The 15,407-nt window shown below is 49.4% G+C and overlaps 1 protein-coding gene across 1 annotated transcript; it reads right to left on the bottom strand.

Annotated features, from left to right (window-relative positions):
- Positions 1 to 377: 377 nt before the first annotated feature.
- IL1B (interleukin 1 beta) lies at positions 378 to 11,061 on the bottom strand. Its single transcript, XM_083514435.1, has 7 exons — positions 10,919 to 11,061; positions 8,695 to 8,754; positions 5,532 to 5,580; positions 3,621 to 3,819; positions 2,054 to 2,224; positions 1,799 to 1,935; positions 378 to 879 (listed from the first exon to the last, which is right to left on the bottom strand). The coding sequence occupies exons 2-7, from the start codon at positions 8,739 to 8,741 to the stop codon at positions 679 to 681; spliced, it is 804 nt and encodes a 267-aa protein (XP_083370561.1). The 5' UTR covers positions 8,742 to 8,754; positions 10,919 to 11,061; the 3' UTR covers positions 378 to 678.
- Positions 11,062 to 15,407: the final 4,346 nt, after the last annotated feature.

Raw genomic sequence — 15,407 nt, 5'->3', positions numbered from 1 at the left:
AGGGTACATTGGGCCACCCAGCTTACCCAACCAGGCCTTTGCTATACACGCCAGGCTGGGCCCCGGCACCCGAGAGAAAATTGTGGGAGGCAGATGTTTGATTGTGGGCAGATTTGGCACTGAGCACCCCCACCTCTAGACCAGACGCTGGGCTAACAGGCAGCCTCAAATCCGGGCACATAGGAGTGAATGGGGGGGGGGCAAACAAGGACTCTAGCCCTCCTCTTGGGCTGCCTTGGCTCCAGACCAGCCTCTCCCTCTTGGGGTCTGGCTAAAGGGACACCCCCACCCTCTTTCGGAAGGCCCTTCTCTTTCCGTCTGGCTCGTTCAGTTGGGTGTCGGAGGTACAATTTACAAACTGCAGTTAGAAGCCAACCTTACATACCAGATAATTTATTAAGATGGGCCGTCAGGCAAAAAATAATTATTAAATTATTAATAAATACTTGCAATAAATATACAACAGAGAACGGCAGAGCCGAAAGGGACCCGAAGGGCCATTTAGTCCAGCCCCCTGCGGTCCTCTTTATCCACTGCTTTCTTGGCAACTGCCAAGTCCTTCCAGAGAAAGGAGGCAAAGGTTGCGTTGTCTCAGTGACGAGTCTTTCCTTGTCACAGAGTCAGGAGGCTGAAATTTGTCCAAAGGCGCATGTAAAGGTTCTGCGCGTCTTGCGCGTTTTATGTGACAATATAATCCACGATGGAGACCTCCCCGATCCGGTTTGTCACGCTGACAGCTTTGTTGACCTGGGCAGATGTGCAGATGTACCACTGAGGAAAGGCAGCTGACTCGAATCTGGTGTAGTCCCCAACTGCAACTCTGTAGAAGAGAAAGCGCCCTTTGTGGGATTTGTCGAGGTCCCCTTCGATGCTGGCCTCCTGCAGGTGGAAAAGGTGAGATTACATCTAAGGAAATCCACTTTCCAAGGCGCCTACACTAGCTCCGCAACACCACTAGGTTTCAGGGTGGTTAACAACGTAAAACCACAACAAAAAAAAACACAAAATACATAGTAAAAACAAGAAAACCCAATAACCACCCCCTCCTCAACACATTTTTAAAGGGCACTGGATGTCAATCGGCCAAAGCCCTAGTTAAAGAGGAATGTTTTTGCAAGGAGACGCTGTGCCAGCTGAGTTGCCTACTTGAACTCAGATCTCCAGGCAGGAGGAGTTGCACATGCTTCCTCCTCCAGGGTTTGAGATCATGAGGCATGGATGTGGCGGTTGCACAAATCCATCTATGGGTTACGTCAATCTGCCAGAAACTGGACTATATCACTCCCTATTCTACTTCACGACAGCAACGCCGCTGCACCTCTGCTATTCCTGCCTTAGGTGGAGTTTTCCCCAGAAGATTGCATTGAGAGCAAAGCAGTGGAAACGCACTGGACAGGCAGAAGTTCTACAGTTTTTGGCTGGTGCCTAAAGGTGGATAATGAAGGTGCCTGGCGAAGCTCCTTTGGGAGATCATTCCACAAATGGGGGGGCCACTGCAGAAAAGGCCCTGTTCTTGCATTGCTACTCTCCGGACCTCTCAAGGAGGAGACACACATAGAAGGGCCTCGGAAGATGATCTCAGGGTCTGGGTGGGTTCATATGGAGAGAGGAGGTCCTTTAGGTACTGCGGTCCTGAGCTGTTTACTCTGACCATCGCAACAACGAAAGAAGAACCTGCTGGATCAGGCCAATGGTCCAGTATCCTGTTCTCACTGTGGGCAGGATCTAAGCACAAGAGCCCTCCCTCCTCTTGGGATTTCCAGTAACCGGAAGCATAAGCTGTGAAGGAACCTCTCACCTCCAGCTGAAGCGCTGGTTGGTCACCGCTCTGCACGCAAGACAGGTATAGCTCCTTCCCTTTGATTTTCAGGGCGATGGGGATCTTCGCTACGCCTTCCTCGATTTTCGGCCGATAGACGTACATTTTCACCCTCGCTGGAAAATGTGAGGACACAGGATTAATAGCAAGAAACATTTCAGCCCGGCTAGGACTGGCCACCTGTAGGAGATGGCTGGTGAGGAACATCAAGGATAGGGGGGGGGGGTTCCCTACCTTCTTTGCTGATGTCTGCCTGTTGGAGCTCCAAGGCCACCAGCTGGGTTGTCCCGTTCAGGACAAGGGACTTCTGGTTGACGTCTCTGATGTTGCAGGAGATGCTCCTGCTGAGGTGGTAGATGGGATCTGTGGCATAGGTGCATTCGCAGGTGTCAAAGTCAACTGGTTCTGAAGAGGAAAAGACACTCTGGGTCAAGACCTGCCACTTGCAACGCAACAGTAAGAGCTGTTCTTTGGTGGAACGTATGATCTCAGAAGGTGGGGAGCTCTCTCCTTCATAGGAGGCTTTTAAACAAAAGTTGGCTGGCAGGGGTCCTTTAGCAGTGACAGCCCACCTGCTGCTGCCCCCACCCTTACCAAGCCAGAGCTGTTCTTTCTTTTTGCCCCCACATCCAGCGATTGAGGAAGCTGATTGGGCGCCTGGGGTGGTGTGCGTGCCCTGCACCCAGGAGTGGGGCCAGCCGCCTGTGGGGCTGCGCGAGCCAGGGCAGGACGCTCCGTGGGGCCTCTGAGGAGTCTGCCTGCCTCCTCCCACTCAGCCGCCCTATAGCTGAGGGGGAGGCGGTGGGCGGACTGTTTGGGGCAGCGCAGAGCCTGCGGGCGCCCAAGCCACCATGTCACTCCCAAGAGAGATGCGTGGCTCGGGCACGCTGCAGGCCCCGTGGTGAGTGCCACCTGGCATTTTGTCACCCCCCTCAGTGGTGACACCTGGGGCGGCCCAGCCCCACCGCCCCTTCCTCCGCCCCTGCCCACATCTTAAAGGGACCCCTGACCATTAGGTCCAGTCGTGACCGATTCTGGGGTTGCGGCACTCATCTCGCTTTACTGGCCGAGGGAGCCGGCGTACAGCTTCCGGGTCATGTGGCCAGAATGACAAAGCCGCTTCTGGTGAACCAGAGCAGTGCATGGAAACACTGTTTACCTTCCCGCCAGAGCGGTACCTATTTATCTACTTGCACTTTGACGTGCTTTGGAACTGCTAGGTTGGCAGGAGCAGGGACTGAGCAATGGGAGCTCGCCCCGTGGCAGGGATTCGAACCGCCAACCTTTTGATCGGCAAGCCCTAGGCTCTGGGGTTTAACCCACAGCGTCACCTGTGTCCCTTGCCCACATCTTATTCAGTGCTAACTCCCAGAAGTGTTTAGGCAAGCAGGAAGAGATCATGGCCTCTGTGTGTCCCTGATCCACCTCAAAGGAAACTGTTAGGGAAGTTTTTAATGTCTGATGCTCTCTTGTTTTTAATATTCAGTTGGAAGCCGCCTAGAGTGGCTGGGGAAACCCAGCCAGATGAGCGGGGTATAAATAATAAATTATTATTATTATTATTTTGAAGGGTCCTGCAGTCCAAAGGCTGTTGCTTCCCTCTAAGGCCAGAGGGATGGCGGAAAAGAACAGCGACACGACAGCAGCTTCCAGTTGGGTCTGCTTGGCCAACAAATGGAATAAAGTGCTTTGTCCTTCAACCACCTCCTGCTGCAGGAAGCGTCTTTACACTCCTTCCTTGCTGGGGATTCCCATCGGGATCACACCCAATATGGCAGCCAGCTGGTGTTCCATACCGTACCTAAGACGGAATTGATGATGTCCATCAGGTCGTCATCTGTGAAAAGCGCCCTGGCTTTGGAGGACTTCTTCTTCTTCATCCTCTCAATCGCCACCATAATGATCGCTGCCTTCTGGAAGCCCAGAGATGAAGGGCTGTTGGCGATCTTCACCTGAATGCCGACTTTGCAGGCAGGATGGCTCAGCCCTGGGAAGGCCTCCTGGGGTGGGGGAGCAAAGCAGAGCTCAGCTGAAGTCAAACCATCAGCAGCAAAGTGCCCTCCTGTCCACCTGGGGACAAGAAGTCTCATTCCGCAATTGTAAGGACTTGATTATTTCCGTGTGGCGGCCCCTGAACCCTGGAACTCCCTGCCTATTGACATCAGGCAGTACTCCTGAAATTTTATGATATTAAATAAATAAGGCAAAGTGCTGAGGGATGGGGCACCAGGCAACGCGCATTGCCCCTCAGGGAGGAGTTGTCTAGCCTCCTTGGAATGATTTTAAACATCCCTCCCCAGTTCATTATAAATCATTTCTCAGAAGGCCTTAGCTATTTTGCAAGTCCACCACATGTGGTGAAATGTACCTTCTTTAACATTACACTTCCAACATACGTTGGTCGTGTTCTTATACATTTTCGCTAGTCTTGTAGGAGTCAAATACCATCTACACACCATCTTTATATAATTCTCTTTTAACGTACAGCAAGCTGTAAATTTAAGTCCTTATTCCATAACTTCCCCCATGAAGCAAATTGTATATTATATCCCACATCTTTTGCCTAGTGTATTGTTACAGACTTCCTAATCTTTTGTTTCCCATTCCAGCAACAATTTATACATTGTTGACAGAACTTTTCCATTATTATCTAACGGTTCTTTCTGCACTTGGTTCAGTCTAAAAAGGCGACTCCTTTGTTCAATCTAAAAAGGTCATTTACCATATTTTTTGCACCATAACACTCACTTTTTTCCTCCTAGAAAGTAAGGGGAAATGTCTGTGCGTGTTATGGAGGGAATGCCTATGGGTGGCGGGGGGGATCTGCTGCAGTCGTGAGCAGAGGATCCATGGTTCCCCTTCCTTCCCTCCTCCGCGGCTCGCTTTGAAACAGCAAAGCGGGAGAAGAGCCGCTGAGTGGGGAAGAGAGAGGGACAGAGAGCCTGCTTCTTTAAAGGAGCAAAGCGGGAGAGGAGAGGAGCCGCTTACACGAGTGTAAGCGGCTCCTGTCCAGTTGGTTCCTTTAAAGCAAGCAGGCTCTGTCCCTCTCTCCTCCCCACTCAGCTTGCTAAATAGCATTATTAGCAGCATCCTTCTTCACACACCCCATGCATGCTCCTTGTCCCTTGAGTGCTTTTCCTTCCCTCCCCACTTAAAACGTGGTTACAAAGCATGGCTCCACATGGATCCTCAGGATTTTTGCATTGGGCTACTCCAAACTCACTGTCAGATCACATGTCTGTGGCCATAGCATGAACCACAAAAATCATACACCCACTGTTTCGTTTAGAATATTTTTTTTCTTGTTTTCCTCCTCTAAAAACTACGTGCGTGTTATGGTCTGGTGCGTGTTATAGAGCGAAAAATACGATAATTGATGATATTGGAGCCAATCAGTTAACAAATGTCTTATATCCTCATTTTAGTTTATTTTTTTTACTCTCAATTGATTTCCCCCCTCAATTAACAGTTCTCTATATGTTGGCCATTCTTTCTCCATATTTATTTTTTTCACTGACAATGCTTCTAATGGTGAAAACCACCATGGGGTGTCTAGCTTCCTTGGAAGGCAAATGGCCGCCTTGCTTGGAGGTGGTTCTGCATCTCCAGCCATCTGGCTGACTAAGCCCTTTTCAGGTGTTCATTTCTGCTCATGATTAGGATGGGACAGAGGAGCTTTCTTGAACAGAAGCAGCCTGGAGAAATTCCTTACCTTGGCCAGAGAAGGCCGGTCCTCTTCGTAGAACTGCACCTCGTCCACACTGCAAGCAGAAAGCGAGAGAAGCAGGTCAGAGACTCCCAGGCAAAAGTCAACATCATTGGAACTAGGCTGGATATGAGCATCACACACGGCACATTTCTTGGGGTATTTGCAGGGGAGTCAAGGTGTTGGGTAAACAAACCCCAGGCAACATCTTCTGGAACTGCCTCTTTAGGAAAGGCAAAGATCTCACTCACCCTGGTTGTCCAAAAGAATATCATGTCCAGTGGGATCAATAGAGATACACACACACACACACACACACACACACACACACACACAATCCCCCTGTCCAGTTCCTATAGTACATCTTCTACCAGGGACTAAGCTACATTAGTTTTTGGGTTTTTTTAAAGCGTTTTAAATGCATTATAACACTGTGACACCAGATGGTGCTATAGAGTTCGATCCTTTGGCAATATGGTTTCCCATTACAGTATGAGCTTTACAACACATTTTCCCGAATTTTTTTTTATGTGTCTAGATCCAGCCAAAAACAACACTGGCTGCTTCTGTTCCATGTCCAGACCAAAAGGTGGATTAAAATGGGTCTAGCTCAGCGGTTCTCAAAGCGGGTGGTGGGATTACCTGGTGTGTGTGTGTGTGTGTGTGTGTGTGTGTGTGTGTTTGTATACACACTAAGAGTCAAGAGGGGCAGGGAGGCACCTGAGGTATAAATGACTATCTGTCTTTGCAAGCTGGCGTCACTAGATCGTTCACCAGTTTTGTCGAATTAATTAAACTGAATAGTTTGAATTGGATTCTGAACAAATGTGCAAATAATTTCTTGCAGTTTTGAATGCTAATTGTGCTATTATCTTCCTTTCTGGGTCATGCAAACCACTATTATGAACAATGCTTTTTATAGGGGAGGAGCGCTGGGGGTGAGTTTATGTTGGGAACCACTGGGCTAGGGAATCCACACAATCAATCAATATCTGGACCTGAGAAGCAGGTGGCAGTCATAGTGACGTGATTAATCTCTGCGGGAACCATCGGGGGCACCAGTTGTTCCACCTGCCTTGGACCTATATAAAGGGGAGCTGCTGCTTAAGTGCTAATTCTTGCTAATTTCACAAGGAATAATCTGTTGCCTTTCTGGATGTTGTATTTGCTGTTTGGAATATTCAGGTTTAGTCTGATTTTTATTGAATTATCGCGTTTGCACTGGCATGTTTGCATTTGCATTGTTTGTGAGCTGCCTTGGGGTGTCAAAGGGTGGCCTATAAGTACCGTATTTTTCGCTCTATTGGACGCACCGGACCACAGGACGCACCTAGTTTTTAGAGGGGAAAATCAAGGAAAAAATATTATCCCCCCCTCCAGCCCCAAAGAGCAACGGACAGGCTGCATGCAGCCTGTCCACTTCTCCCAGAGCTTCTCGGGGCTGCGGGGGAAGCCCGGGTTTCCCCCCCCCAGCCCCAAAGAGCAAAGAAACCAAGACAGTGCGCGGGATCCATAGCCGCGCAACCTCTCCAGCCAGGAGCTAAACCTCTCCAGTGCAGCTAAAGAAGACAAGGCAGCAAGCGCGATCCATCCCGCTCACTGCCTTGGCTTCTTCTTTAGCCTTGCACAGCATCTTTAGTCTTGCGCAACGGGATGGATTGCGCCCGCTGTCCACCGGGGCTGGACTAGATGACTCCTGGGGTTCCCTTCCAACCCTGCAATTCTATGACCTCGGAAGGTGTTTGGGGTCTCCACCACTGGAGGCTTTTAAGCAGTGGTTGGGGGACCATCTGCCTGGCGTTCTTTAGCTGTGATTCCTACATTGTGAGGGGGCTGGGCTAGATGACCCTTGGGTGGCCCTCCCAACTCTATACAGTCCTACAGTTCTGTGGCAGGAGATCCACAGCCACTTCACACAATGCCCACTCCCAATTTTCATCTGAGAGACATGTGTCTCTCAGTACCCCCCTACCTGCCACACTTCCCCCACCCCACTTAAGCTGAGGGAATTCCTGCCCAGAGAAACTCCCAGCAATCAAGGAGGAGGAATCCGCTGCAGCCGTGAGCAGCAGAGGATCCATGGTCCCCTTCCTTCTCTCCTCCGTAGTTGCTTTGAAGCAGGAAAGTGGGAGAGGAGCTGCTTACACGAGTGTAAGCTGCTCCCCTCCCACATTGCCGCTTCAAAGCAATCACGGAGGAGGGAATCCGCTGAAGCCTCCAGCAGCGGAGGATCCATGGTCCCCTTCCTTCCCTCCTCCGTGGTTGCTTTGAAGGAGGAAAGTGGGAGAGGAGCTGCTTACACGAGTGTAAGCTACTCCCCTCCCACTTTGCTGCTTCAAAGGGAGCCCGGGAGGAGGGAATCTGCTGCAGCCTCGAGCAGCGAAGAGGATCCATGGGTCCCCTCTTTCCCTCCTCAATGGTTGCTTTGAAGCAGGAAAGTGGGAGAGGAGCTGCTTACACGAGTGTAAACTGCCCCCCTCCCACTTTCCTGCTCCAAAGCAATTACGGAGGAGGAATCTGCTGCAGCCTCGAGCAGCGAAGAGCATCCATGGGTCCCCTCTTTCCCTCCTCCGTGGTTGCTTTGAAGGAGGAAAGTGGGAGAGGAGCTGCTTACACGAGTGTAAGCTGCTCCCCTCCCACATTGCCGCTTCAAAGGGAGCCCGGGAGGAGGGAATCTGCTGCAGCTTCCCCCAACTCCCGCAGAAGCCGTGCACTCTTTAAAGGGGCTGCGCGCTTCTCCTGGCTTTTCTGGGAGGTGGGGGGATTCCCCCACCTCGTAGAAAAGCCCGCAGGAGCCGCGCAGCCTTTAAAGAGGGTGCCGCTCTTGGGGGCTTTTCCCCCAGGAGGGAGAAGGGACTGCTGCAGCCAGTCAGTCCCTTCTCCCTCCTAGAGAAAAGCCCACAAGAGCGCACGGAGCTTGTGTGCGGCTCTTGAGGGCTTTTCCCGCCTGCCTCCCCCCTGCATTCGCTCCATAGGACGCACACACATTTCCCCTTGCTTTTTAGGAGGGAAAAAGTGCGTCCTATGGTGCGAAAAATACGGTAAATAATACCATAACGTGTGTGTGTGTGTGTGTGTGTGTGTGTGTGTCTGCCTGCCTGCCTGCCTGCCTGCCTGTCCCTGAGCACCCAGCACAGCTTCACAGCCTGGGGCCATCAGTGGTGGTTACCTGCAGAAGTCCATCGCCTCCTCTTCGCACTCAGGCACTCTGGACATGGGGGCTTTTGATCTAGGGAGAAGAAAGAAATTTACGGAAGTTAGCGAAAGAGTCTCACACTGGAGCACCTTCAGAGGAAGGAGAAGCGAAGCTGCTGTTTCGTAACCAGACGAACAAGATTGCGATTGAAACTATGTGCACACTGTGTGGACAGATTACCAGCAGCCCCAGGAAAGGTGTTCGTACGGTTGTTGTGGTCCCACAGAATACAAAGCAGGGCAGCAAACATGAGCAACTCAAGCAAATCACTTGAATAAAGGTGGAGTTTATGATCTTTGTTGTCTGAAAACAAGCAATTCCCTTAACCACTTAGAAACTCAAGAGAATTTCGATGTGATTTAAGTCAGAGTACTCGTGACTCTTACTTAGCACTCTCCTCTAATTCCCACAAACTTTCATCTCCAGCCTGCAGAGGGAAAGGGAGAATTTCGGGAAGTGAAGAGAACCCTTGAGCGTGCAAGAAAAGGAAATCAGGCAGGTCAAGTTCACAAGTGCCTTCAAATAACTTCAGTTTGCACGAGGAATTTCAGCTTGCAGACTTCCTCTTCTGCCAGGAGCTGCAGAGCTTCTGCAGAGAAGGACAGACCCGGGAAGATAACTTAGTGTTTAGAGCACTTTCCAGGCAAGCAGAAGGTCCCAGATTCACTCCCTGCTAGCATCTCCAGGGAGGGTTGGAAGAGACCCCCTGCCTGAAATCTTGGAGGGCACCTGCAGTCAATGGCCCAGTTTCTTACGTTCCTGCGGGCTGGAGCATCAACCTCAAGGCAGACTGTCAGGTGGCCATGGTCATGTTGCTCTCTCTTCTCCAGTAACACCCAACCAATGATCATACAAATGATTTATCATATCTCTGTGGGCCTGAGATACAGCAATTTATGGGTACTGCAAGCCACAGTACTAGGCAACCTTGCATTCTGAAGGGTCAGGCAAAGCAGGGCTGACCATTTGGGGATGAATCAAGAACTGTAGAGTGGGAAGGGATCCAATGGGTCATCTAGCCCAACCCCATGCAGGAATCACAGCTAAAGAAGGATGAGGTCTCTTCATGAAACCTGCAAGTCTCCCCTTTGACCGCAGACTGTCTTGCCAGAGTGGTGCATGCTCTGGTTATCTTCCGCTTGGACTACTGCAATGCTCTCTACATGGGGCTACCTTTGAAGGTGACCCAGAAACTACAACTAATCCAGAATGCGGAAGCTAGACTGGTGACTGGTGACTGCCGAGACCACATAACACAGGTCCTAAAAGACCTCCGAGCACAATTCAAAGTCTTAGTGCTGACCTTTAAAGCCCTAAACGGCCTCAGTCCTGTATACCTGAAGGAGAGTCTCCACCCCCATTGTCCGGCCCGGACACTGAGGTCCAGCGCCGAGGGCCTTCTGATGGTTCCCTCACTGAGAGAAGTGAGGTTACAGGGAACCAGACAGAGGGCCTTCTCGGTAGTGGCACCCGCCCTGTGGAACGCCCTCCCTTCAGATGCGAAGGAAATAAGCAGCTATCTTCTTTTTAAAAGACATCTGAAGGCAGCCCTGTTTAGGGAAGTTTTTAATGTTTGATGCTGTATTGTTTTTAATATTAGGTTGGAAGCAGCCCAGAGTGGCTGGGGAAACCCAGCCAGATGGGTGGGGTATAAATAAATTATTATTATTATTATTATTATTATTATTATTACTACGGTATTAGACCTCTCCAGTCTTCTCAAGGCAGTTGCTGTGGGGTCTCTCTCCCCAAAGTCAGGGTTGGCGGGGTCCTCTCTGCCCCCCTTCTTCATGAGATGATCTGGCTCAGGCTGGGCCAGCTTCCCCCTCAAACTGGTTCCTTCTTCTCTGCTTCATAGGAATCTGCCTTTCACAGAGAACTGGGTCTACCTGGGACAGTATTACCTAACTGGCAGTGGGTCTGTGGAGTTTGAGGTAGGAGTCTCTTCCACACCTGCCAGAAGATGCTTGCTGGCAAGGCAAAATCCTCTACCACTTAACTACAGCTTCTTAGAGTTCTGACTCCTAAACCATCCCATTTTCACATGGAACCCTCACCCAGATGTCTGCCTGGGGGTCCGTTTAATCCTTGCAGAACCTTTTGGCTGACATTTAATGCAGCTAATCATAGACTCAGCCTTGCAAGCCAGACATATTCCTCAAGACAACCTCCCTGCAAAGCAATGCAGAAGTTTTACCTGTCCAAGGAAGTCTCGCCGGTCTTTTTCCAGAACAGAGGATTTCTAGCCTTCCAAGCTGCTCTTCTTGTTGTGAAGTGGTTTCTGCTACAGCAGAGATGGCTCTCTTATCTGTTTCTCGGCAGCGGAAGAAGACGTGGTCATGCAAATGAACTTCCCTCTCGTACCTGAGCGTTTCGAAAGCGGCGAAAAGGAAGTCCTTTCCTTCTTGCTTCCATGAACAGGAAGCGGTTGCGTTGCAAAATGAGCACAACAACACAAATTGTGAAAGCACAGAATTTTGTGGGGATTTGCTGTGCTCAGCAGAGGCAAATGACAAGAATACCACAAGAAGTGACACCCTGGAGGCTTTCAAGAATTTTGCTTCTGCTGTGAGATGTAATCAGGCCGTTTTGGGATTTTTCCAGCGTCCCAGGGGGCCCAGCTGGTGAGAAACCCATGGCTAGGTTGGGTGGTTAGGTCAAGTAGTATTCCTGCACCCCCAACTCTTTCATGTGGCTTCCCACCCAGTAATCTGAATGAAGGAGAGAATGGGGAGTTGTTGTTTATTCGTTTAATCGTGTCCGACTCTTCGTGACCCCATGGACCAGAGCACGCCAGGCCTTCCTGTCTTCCACTGCCCCCCGCAGTTTGGTCAAACTCATGCTGGTAGCTTCGAGAACACTGTCCCACCATCTCGTCCTCTGTTGTCCCCTTCTCCTTGTGCCCTCCATCTTTCCCAACATCAGGGTCTTTTCCAGGGAGTCTTCTCTTCTCACGAGGTGGCCAAAGTATTGGAGCCTCAGCTTCAGGATCTGTCCTTCCTGTGAGCACTCAAGGCTGATTTCCTTCAGAATGGAGAGGTCTGATCTTCTTGCAGTCCATGGGACTCTTGAGTCTCCTCCAGCACCATAATTAAAAGGCATCAATTCTTTGGCAATCAGCCTTCTTTATGGTCCAGCTCTCACTTCCATACATCACGACTGGGAAAACCATAGCTTTAACTATACGGACCTTTGTTGGCAAGGTGATGTCTCTGCTTTTTAAGATGCTGTCTAGGTTTGTCATTGCTTTTCTCCCAAGAAGCAGGCGTCTTTTAATTTCGTGACTGCTGTCACCATCTGCAGTGATCATGGAGCCCAAGAAAGTAAAATCTCTCACTGCCTCCATTTCTTCCCCTTCTATTTGCCAGGAGGTGATGGGACCAGTGGCCATGATCTTTGTTTTTTTGATGTTGAGCTTCAAACCATGCACAGATCTACTCTGATATTTTCTTTTGTTGGCCACCTTCCTGATGCCCATAAATAGTCTCAAAAAATGCCTACTCAGAACTAACAATATGTAAGCTGAGGGGGCCTCAGAGGTTTCTCAGGTCTTATCCCTCCAGAATTCCTTGCTGTGAGCAAGAAGCACCCCACATTAAACCTCTATAATATAACAAACTGGTTTCGAAGTGGTTTAATTTTCAGTGAGCATTCAGGGCTGATTTCCTTCAGAATGGAGAGGTTGGATCTTCTTGCAGTCCATGGGACTCTCAAGTCTCCTCCAGCACCAGAATTCAAAAGCATGAGAGCATCCCACAAATGGAAAGGTGCCATTAGCTGGTGGGGAGGCCCACGCATTTGTTTGATGGCGCAGAGCAACCCCTTTGGTTATGCTCATTGTGGTGCTTAACCAGTCAGCTAAAAACCATGACCGTCCTAGACAAAGGGGCTGGTTTGGCAAGCTTGGTCTCATACCTGCCACCCCCACAGATACAGGCTCCTGAGAACTGGAAGGGTCTCAGGGCATCACCCAGACCGAGCCCCAAACCCACGGCCTTGTTAATGCAGGACACCTAGGTTTGCTACGACCGGCGGCTCAGTGGATGGGCATGTGCTGCTTGCTGAAATGCCAGCGCGGCTCGTGCATGCTCAAGGGGGATGTGTGTCCAAATGAGACACAATGAACAACAGCGCTGTATGAACCGGATCTTCAAACTGAACTCTGGGTTTGCCAGCAGCCCTGCTTCTGAAAGCCTCTCTGAGCGTTCCTGCCCATGGGTTTCCGGGGTAGCTCAGTGGTACAGCAGCCGCCTTGCATGCGGAAGTTCCCAAGTTCAATCCCCAGCAGCTCCATGTAGGGCAGAGAGAGTAAAGGTAAAGGTAAAGAGACCCCTGACCATTAGGTCTAGTTGTGGCCGACTCTGGGGTTGCGGCACTCGTCTTGCTTTACTGGCTGAGGGAGCCGGCGTACAGCTTCCGTCATGTGGCCAGTATTTTTTGGGGGGAAATGAACGGATTCCTATGCCCCACGAATAACCTAGAGATGCATTTTAAATAAAAGGACACATTCTACTCATGTAAAAACATACTGGTTCCCAGACCGTCCACGGGCCGGATTGAGAAGGCGATTGGGCCTTATGTGGCCCCTAGGCCTTAGTTTGCCTAGCCCTGTCCTAGAGAGTGGCTGCTGCCAATCCGTGTGTAGACAATACTGAACTAGAGGGAACCCAAGGGCCTGACTCAACATTAGGCAGCTTCTTATATTCTGTTGTGCTCCAGCAATTAGGATGACTCAGAGAGTCACCCATCTAGCCCCACACTCCTGCTAGCGACAGCCTGGCTCGAATCCCAAAAGCCACAGCCTGGTCAGTATTCCAAGTACCCCTTGAGCAAAACTGGAAGTCGGACGTCACAGATGCTGTGTCTGAGCGCATTGCTGGGCACTCCTGGGTGCGCGGTCGCTGCTCAGCTGTGGTCACGACCGGAACCAAACTTCCTCCTTTGCCTCACCGCAACCTGCTTCCTGTTTCTCTCATTGGCTGGGCTGCATTGTCCTACGTGGGGTTTGACTAGGGCTGGCAAGCCTCTCGATTTACATATGTGGGGATTTGTGAAATTGTGACAAGTCCCCCTCTTTCCCCGGCTAGGAGAGCAGGAATGGTGACTCAGGTGGGTTTGGGAAAACCCGATCCACATGCCCAGCGGATGGGGTGCAATGGAAGGGAGGGTCTGGGGGCACTTGGCGGTCTCCTTTTCATAGCTGTGTGTTGGAACTCAGGGAGCAGAATTTGCAGCGAGAGCCGTTTTGTGCATCTGCTGAATAAAGAATTAAAAGGTAAAAGTAAAGGTACCCGTGACCGTTAGGTCCAGTCGCAAATTACTCTGTGGTTGCGTTGCTCATCTCGCTTTACTGGCCAAGGGAGCCTGGCGTACAGCTTCCGGGTCATGTGGCCAGCATGACTAAGCCACTTTTGGTGAACCAGAGCAGCGCATGGAAACGCCGTTTACCTTCCCACTGGAGTGGTACCTATTTATCTACTTGCACTTTGACGTGCTTTCGAACTGCTAGGTTGGCAGGAACAGCGACTGAGCAACGGGAGCTCACCCCGTCGTGGGGATTCGAACCGCCAACCTTCTGATCGTCAAGCCCTGGGCCCAGTTTAGACCACAGCGCCACCCATGTCCCTTTGAGAACTAGTAGGGCTTTACAGTAGTGCTGTGCTGTTTTTGTTATCTGTCTTTTTAAATAGATTTGGGTCCCCCCCCAATACTGTTTTAATTCTATTAGAGTTTAATTGCTTTTAGACTGTTATCTTTTTTTTTTAGCTTTCTGCAATTTGTCTCTGTTGTTTCAGTTTGTGCAAGCTGCCTTGAGCCCTAGTCTGGGAAAAAGGCCATATGAAGAAGTAAAAGAATGTGAAGGACTGTCTGCATTATTTTCAGTTAAATGAAATGTTTAAAAAAGAGTTTTTAGAGAGGGGATATTCTGAAAAAGAATCTAGATTTCAACAAGAAATCTTAAATAATGAAGTGAAAATTTTATCTAAAATGTATAAAATATTGTTGGAATGGAATACTGTGGACGAAGAGGTTAAATCTGTAATGATTAGTTGGGCTAGAGATTTCGGATATAATATTGAATTTGAGAAATGGACTAAATTATGGAAGGATGGGTTAAAGTTTACAACTTGTACAACGATTAAGGAAAATGTTATGAAGATGTTATATAGATGGTATATAACACCAGTAAAACTGGGTAAAATGTGTAAAGTGTGTAATAAATGTTGGAAGTGTAAGGAGACAGAAGGAACATTTTACCATGTGTGGTGGGAATGTAAGAAGGTAAAAAGCTTCTGGGAGATGATCTATAATGAGTTAAAGAAAATGTTGAAATATACTTTTGTTAAAAAACCAGAAGCTCTCTTATTGGGAATACTGGATAATGAAATTAGTAAAAAAGATGTGAAATTAGTTTTGTATGCAGTAACAGCAGCCAGAATTTTGCTGGCACAGAAATGGAAACAGGAAGAGATGCCCACGAAAGAAGAATGGAGGATGAAACTGATGGAATACGCAGAAATGGACAGATTGACGGGGAGAATTAGGAACCAACGTGACCAGAGATTCTCCGAGGACTGGAAGAAATTTACAGAGTATATCAAAAATTTCTGTGATGAGCAAATAACGTTTGTTGGCTTTCAAGAAGCTCTGTGAAATTACTGTTAGAAATATTGTTTAAAAAATAT

This window comes from Podarcis liolepis, assembly GCF_965112155.1.
Source record: "Podarcis liolepis genome assembly, chromosome: 7".
NCBI classification, from domain to species: domain Eukaryota; kingdom Metazoa; phylum Chordata; class Lepidosauria; order Squamata; family Lacertidae; genus Podarcis; species Podarcis liolepis.
The sequence above is the reverse complement of the archived record's forward strand: the minus strand, read 5'-3'. Positions and strand labels throughout refer to the sequence as shown.